This window comes from Vigna radiata, chromosome 4 (genome assembly GCF_000741045.1).
Source record: "Vigna radiata var. radiata cultivar VC1973A chromosome 4, Vradiata_ver6, whole genome shotgun sequence".
In the NCBI taxonomy this organism is placed as follows: domain Eukaryota; kingdom Viridiplantae; phylum Streptophyta; class Magnoliopsida; order Fabales; family Fabaceae; genus Vigna; species Vigna radiata.
The window spans coordinates 7,498,585-7,505,453 of record NC_028354.1 but is presented as its reverse complement, the minus strand read 5'-3'; the positions used below and the strand labels follow the sequence as shown (position 1 = coordinate 7,505,453).

The following is a 6,869-nucleotide window of genomic DNA, read 5'->3' as shown; positions in this document are numbered from 1 at the left end:
TTTATAGAGATTTTAAAAACAATCCAACTTTTAAAAAAGATTTTGGAAAATAATATTTTGAGTTAATAATTTATGATAATTTAATAAAGATATCATTTAAAATAACCAATAAGTTATTATAATAAAAAAAATTGCATTCCTTGTAACATAATCACACAGTTCAATATTGCAAAGAAACTCAAAGATATCAACATTTGGATTTTAGCCCTTCTTGCTTTGTGTAAGGGGTGTAAGACATATATTTTCTGAATTTTGGCATGTGTTTTGTATTTTTTATCAATTTATTTTCATATAATGAATTACTTTAACTTAACTTCAACTTCATCAATAAATATTATAATATCAAAAAATAAGTTATACAACTAAAAATCATTTTTTAAGACGTTTTTATTGCACTTAAAGATGGAAGTAACTTCATATTAATGATAAGTTTAATAAAAGAAATCGTCATTGACTCCTAAGAAGCAAGATAAGACTCCTAAGAAAGTTTATCACTCTCACAAAAGTAAATTCTCAAGAATTTCTTTGCCTTCCAATGTCCATAACCCCTAGCTTTATTGATCTAAATATAGACCGAAATACAAAATTATCATTTTCACGTATTTTATAAACGAAAAAAATATAATCAAAGTAAATTAAAGATAACAATAAAAATAAACTATGCTCTACAAAAACATTTTTATTTACTTAAAACCAATAAAGATCTTCCCCATGCATGCACTCATAAGTATTGCTATATTTTTCATTATGTGAAGACATATAATAAGGAATCCTTCGTTCCTTATCCTCTCAATGAGAGTTATTTATTTGGTTTCACCTTTGTCTTTGTCTATCTATGGCCAGAAGTGACAAGAAAGAATACTTGTAGTTATTAGTTAGTCATAAAAGGAGATTAAAATGAGATAGTTAAGAAATGAATATGTGTACTTCCTACCGATATAGAAAATTATTCGAGGATGTTATAACCTTAGAAGATCAAAGATGAAGCTTTTGAAAATTTTAAGAGCTATAGCATATGATGGAGAACCAAAACAATGAAATGATGAAGAGCTTCATAACAAGTGCTAGTCTTGAGTTTTGTTCAAATTTTTTCAACAACTTCTGTAAGTAGAATGACATAGTAACACATGAGACAACTCCTAAAAAAATGAGCAAGGGAGATTCAATAGGACCACCATAGAAATGGGAAAGATGTATATGATGCTGAGTGTTGGAATCCCAAAGGAACTTTGATTCTTACTGAATCAATAGATGACACTTAAATGCTCTTGATATGAAAATGTGGAAAGAAATTTGGTTCGGCCATTCCAAAACTTAGTATATGGTATTTTCATCTATCATAGTATAGTGAGTATAAATGTGAAACATGTTTATTCTGTTAAGTGATACCCGACATGATTCTAAGAATGTTTATTATATATATGTTGTAAATGCATATTCCTTACGTACAACATGACATTACTTGTTAGATAGTTGAAATAAGGAACTCAATAGTTTAAGTAAAATATCTGTAGCTATGATATGTTAAAAATAGCCATAAAGAATTAGACATTACTGAATCATGAATCAGATTCACTTCCATGACCTTGAAGCATCTCAACTACTTGGCTCATGGTAGGCCTTGAATCTCTGTCTTCCATCACACAGTTCAAAGCCACTGTTGTCAACATTTCCATCTTACTTCTATCATAATCAGGTCCAATAGCAGGTTCAACTATTTGTTCCACCCAATCTGAGTTGGTGTTGCTTCTTTTTTCTCTCACCCATGCCACTAGCCTCCCATCATATGTCTCTCCACCATCAATTTCTTGGACACTTGTTGTGCTTTTTCCAGTTACCAGTTCCAAAACAACAATTCCATAGCTATAAACATCCACCTTGGATGTGATTGGCAAGTTAAGAACCCACTCAGGTGCCATATACCCTCTCGTTCCTCTGATCATAGAGATGCTTGGATTGTTGGGGTTGTTTCTGTTGAGGAGCTTAGACAAGCCAAAGTCTGCTAACTTTGGCTCATAATTGGAATCTAGAAGTATATTTTGTGGCTTTATATCACAGTGCAAAATCCACTCCAAGCATTCTTCATGCAGATATGCCAGAACTCTTGCAGTTCCAATTGCAATGTTGTATCTCTTACTCCAATCAAGTTTGTTAGTTGAGAGACTTTCTGCCAAAGAACCATTCTCCATATACTCATACACCAACAATCTATGCTTTCCCTCAGCACAATATCCCCACATTTCAATCAAGTTCATGTGGTTAAGCTTTCCAATGATGCTCACTTCAGCAAGGAATTCTCCTTCTCCTTGTTTAGCTTCATTCAGTCTCTTAATTGCTGCATGTCTTTCATCTGATAAAATACCTTCGTACACAACCCCTCCCCCACCTCTTCCAATCTCTTTACTGAACCCCTTTGTAGCCTTTTTCAGCTCGGAGTAGCTAAATTTTCTGAATCCCGTTGCTGTAAGATGGTACCCCTTTTGATCTGCTTTAGACTTTCGGTTGGTTCTAATTAGGAAGCACCAAATCACGAAAGCACAAACCATTTCAAAACCTCCAAGTGCGGAAGCAAACCACAGAAAAACAATCACAATACGGCTTCCTTGTGATTTTGCATAATCTCTTTGAAGTTGAACTGAACAAACTCGAAGAACATGAGAAGTGTCATTAGAAGATTCTTTCACAGAGAAGCTATAACCTTTGGTCACTCTCAAGTATGTTGTTCCTGTGAATCTGGGTAAACGCCTTCCATTGAGCAATTGTGTTTTGGTATAACACTTGAAGGCTATGCCCTTTTTGTCAGTATAGGAGTGCTGAAACCCTACACAACTACAATTTTGCAAGCACAGTTTCTCACAAGCAGTAAAATTACTAACTTCTACATAATAAAAATCATACCCGTAAAATTCCACACCCTGCATCTCCAAGAATGTAGACTCATTCTGATTGCAGATGAGATCAAACATGGGCTTACACCCATGAGACCAATCACTGAGGTTGTTCCATCTGTACCCTGGAAGACACTCACACTTTTTCCCCCTCTCATGATCAAAAGCACACGTGCTGTTGGCTCCACAAACCCCATGAACCTGGCAACCATTAGTAATTGCTTGCCACGAAACATACCACTTCTCTAACACACTATTTCGACTATACACTCGGAAATTACCATCAGGGTCCAGTTTCAACCTTCTCTGCAGCATGGTTCCATAATCTGATGTTACAGAAGTGAAGTTATCTGAGGAATGAAAGACCCCAAAAGAATTCAACACAGCAATTCTACTGCTATTGAATAAAGTTCTACCAACATCCCAACTTACACGATAAGGACTTGGCCAGTAGGAGCTTGAAACATCAGGGCCATCATATAGAAGACGAAGAATGTTATCATCGCCGAAATACAGCTTGTAGAAACCAGATGAATGGTTAGTGTGGCTTCTTGATGACAAAAGATGTGTGTATCTGGTAAGAGGCTGACCAGGAACGAGAGTGTCCGTTGGAAAATCGAAACTTTGCCACAGAATGGTTCCTTGTAGCTGGCGTAACACTAGATTACCGTCGTCTCTGAGATGCAACTCTACTGGGTCTAACGAATCGGTGTTTGAAGACCAAGCAGTGTTAAAAGAAGCATCGACTAAGACAACGTTGCCATCATTTGTGAGGGAAAGTTTGGAGCGTTTTCCATTGACAGGTTGGTCACGGTTTGCCATCCATGTGACAGTGTTGGGGCTGTGAAAATGAGGTTCCGTGAACCATATTGCAAATGAATATGCGTTCTCACCAATGGCTATAAATCCTGCAGAAAAGATGGCGTTTGGTGAGATGAGAATATGCTGTGGATTTTCCACAGAGAGGGAAGAACCCATTCTCAAGGATGATGAAGAAGACGATGTACGCTGGAAATACATTAATGATAGAAGGAGTGTGATTAACAAAGCCATAGTCATATTCAATGCAAGTTATTCAGTGTAGTTGTTGAACTACTGTAAAAGAAGACACATGCTAATATATATACAGTTTCTCGTCTAAAATGATTTTTCATTAGATTCACACACATTTTATACCATCTTAACAACTTTTTTTTAATAATTTGTTGAGAATAAATTATGTGTATTATTTTTCATAAATTATCACGTAAATAAAAAATTTATAAAAAAAATGGTTAAGAAAACATTTTCTTCTTTTATATTGATTTGATATATATATATATATATATATATATATATATATATATATATATATATATATATATATATATTTATATATATATATTTAAAAGTACAATTTTTTTAGTAATTATTTTAATTTTATATTATATGTCAAATAAATATAAACGTATATCATCTTATTGATAAATATTTAGATAATTAAAGTATTTATTAGTTTCTTTAATATTAATTACAAATTAATCTTAATGTTCACGAACCAATTTTTTAAAATTAAATAAGTGTTTAATTATTTATTATTCTTATAAGAGAGATATTTATGATACTGGTTAATTTTTGTGTAAGTATGATTTAGATTAAGTTAACTAAAAAAAGATATCAGTTCAAATAAAATTTGATTTTTATCAATAAATTGTATTAGGATAAATTTTAAAAATTTAAATCTCTTTCTAATTTCATAAATTTAAATAAAAATATACATCATAAAATTAAATTTTAAACAATATTTTAATTATTACTATTCTTTAATAGGAGTCAGTATAAAAAGTAGTAATCTAAATTAAATGGATGAATATTAGTCCAATATGTTTAGTTTATTTTTAAATAAATTTAGATTAATAAGTTTTTCTTCTTTTAGACTGACTAATTTTTAATAACTATAATTATAATTTTTAAAAGTTGAACATAATGTGGTTTTATTTAACTTTAGTTCTTCCATAATTAGACTTAATATCATTTCATTAAATTCTAAATTGTCAACCGTCCATACAATAAAAAAGCTACCCTGCATGCTAGTGCATTACCTTAAATAATTATGAAGATGATGAAAATGTAGACTTTTGAAATTAGTGAAGGCCACATAACTTTGAAGAATGACTTATCTTATTTTACTTTTGTTAAGAGAATGACTTTCATTAGCAAGTAAGTAGAGAAAACAAACACTGCCTTTATTGTTCCCTCAATTGCACGTTGCGAATAGTTGAAAAAATAGATTTCTTTTGAGATCAAATTGAATAAATTCCGTTGTATTTTCTGTAGTAGAAATATAGAGAAAAGGATAATTAATAAAGAAAAAAAAAAGTTAATGGCACGTTTGGAACAGTAAAGACAATGTGAGGCAGAATTTCGTGACACTCATTTTGCATAAGTTACGTAACAAGAATAATAACCTTTTTATATAGGTTAAAAGCTTTTTTATCCCAGTTTTGGTTGGGAAAATTCGAAATGGTCCCTGAATTTATTTTATGTTCAATTTCGTCCCAAAGAACGAATTTGGTGTTCAATTAAGTCCTTTTCAGTAACTCTATTAAAATTCTTAACGGCAACGTGTCCAAATGTGCAACTGCTGAGTAAGGTGTCAGTTTTTTGCTGACTGAGAATCCTTTTCAGTTGGAATTAGGATTTTTTAAAAAATTTAGAAGGGCAAAGTGGGAAAATAAGAAAGACTTTCTTCTGAAACCCTAATTCCTCTACCATTACCCAAACCCCAACCGCCGACCACTGTCCATCATCTTCTTCCTCGCACGTCGTTAGCAACCATCGCACCTCGCACCTCCATCACCGTCGCACCTCCATCACCATTGCACCTCCATCACCCTCGCACCTCCATCACCCTTGCACCTCCATCACCATCGCACCTCCATCACCTTCGCACCTCCATCACCGTCGCATCTCGCACCTGCAGAAAACAAACCCAAAAGCAGAAACGGGAACCACCGTGGCAGCCTACAGCATTTTCCAATTCCACTTCGTGTGCCCTTTTCCACCGTGGCAGCCTACACCTCACTCAACAGTTGCACATCTGGACACGTTGGTGTTAAGAATTTTAACGGAATTACTGAAAAGGACTTAATTGAACACCAAATTCGTTCTTTGGGACGAAATTGAATACAAAATAAACCCAGAGACCATTTCAAATTTGCCCAACCAAAACTGAGACCAAAAAGAGCTTTTAACCTTTTATATATAGTGTACAATTGGAGACACAAGTAACTATATTTATTCTTTTAAGGATAAAAGATTATAAAATTTTTCTGTTCATATTTATTGGAATTAAAAATATATTTAATTTTCTTTTTAAATATAGAAGTTTCAGAAAAAAATATTTTAAAGTTTAATTTAAATAATTTATAGCATATTATTTCTTTTTTTATGAAAAATATTTTTATTGATCTAAGTTTTATAAGCAAATATTTTCATATTTAATTATTGATATACATACATAAAAATTCATTTAATCAAGATTTAATAAAATAATGTAATATTATCCTTTATAAAAGAGTTTAGTTCTTGTTTTTAATCGATATGTCATAACATAAAAAAAATAAAAATTGAGATTGTTATGATAAAATATTTCATGAACCCTCGTTTTATAATTAGTGTTTGCATATGGACTGCTAGTGTGACTACTCGTTAATGGTTTCTTCCTACACCACTCCAAATTTCTCTTTGCACCTTCCTATTCCAAATTTACCTACAACAAAATTAAACGAATAGTTAAAAAGTTTTACTCTTTACCTTTTTTTAACTTTCAACTAGAGTTGTCAAAACGGGTAATCCGGCTCGACACGGTCCTGCCCATAACGGGTTGGTCACTTAGTGAGTCAACCCAACCCGGCTCATTTATTAGAGAGCCAGAAAAATCTGAACCCGGCTCGACCCACCACGGGTTGGTGGGTAAACGGGTTGGCTCATAGCCCATTT

The 6,869-nt window shown here is 32.7% G+C and overlaps 1 protein-coding gene across 1 annotated transcript; it reads right to left on the bottom strand.

Annotated features, from left to right (window-relative positions):
- Positions 1-1,559: 1,559 nt before the first annotated feature.
- Positions 1,560-3,941, bottom strand: LOC106758305 (putative receptor protein kinase ZmPK1). The gene is made up of 2 exons (XM_022780141.1): positions 3,255-3,941; positions 1,560-3,194 (listed from the first exon to the last, which is right to left on the bottom strand). The coding sequence occupies exons 1-2, from the start codon at positions 3,939-3,941 to the stop codon at positions 1,560-1,562; spliced, it is 2,322 nt and encodes a 773-aa protein (XP_022635862.1).
- Between the last annotated feature and the right edge of the window lie 2,928 nt (positions 3,942-6,869).

What these genes read in the sequence shown, in the direction of transcription:
- LOC106758305 (XM_022780141.1), bottom strand. Translation starts at nt 3,941, where the DNA reads ATGGCTTTGTTAATCACACTCCTTCTATCATTAATGTATTTCCAGCGT. An exon ending in CTGTGTTGAATTCTTTTGGG is followed by an intron (nt 3,195 to 3,254) that starts GTCTTTCATTCC and finishes ACCATGCTGCAG; the next exon opens with AGAAGGTTGAAACTGGACCC.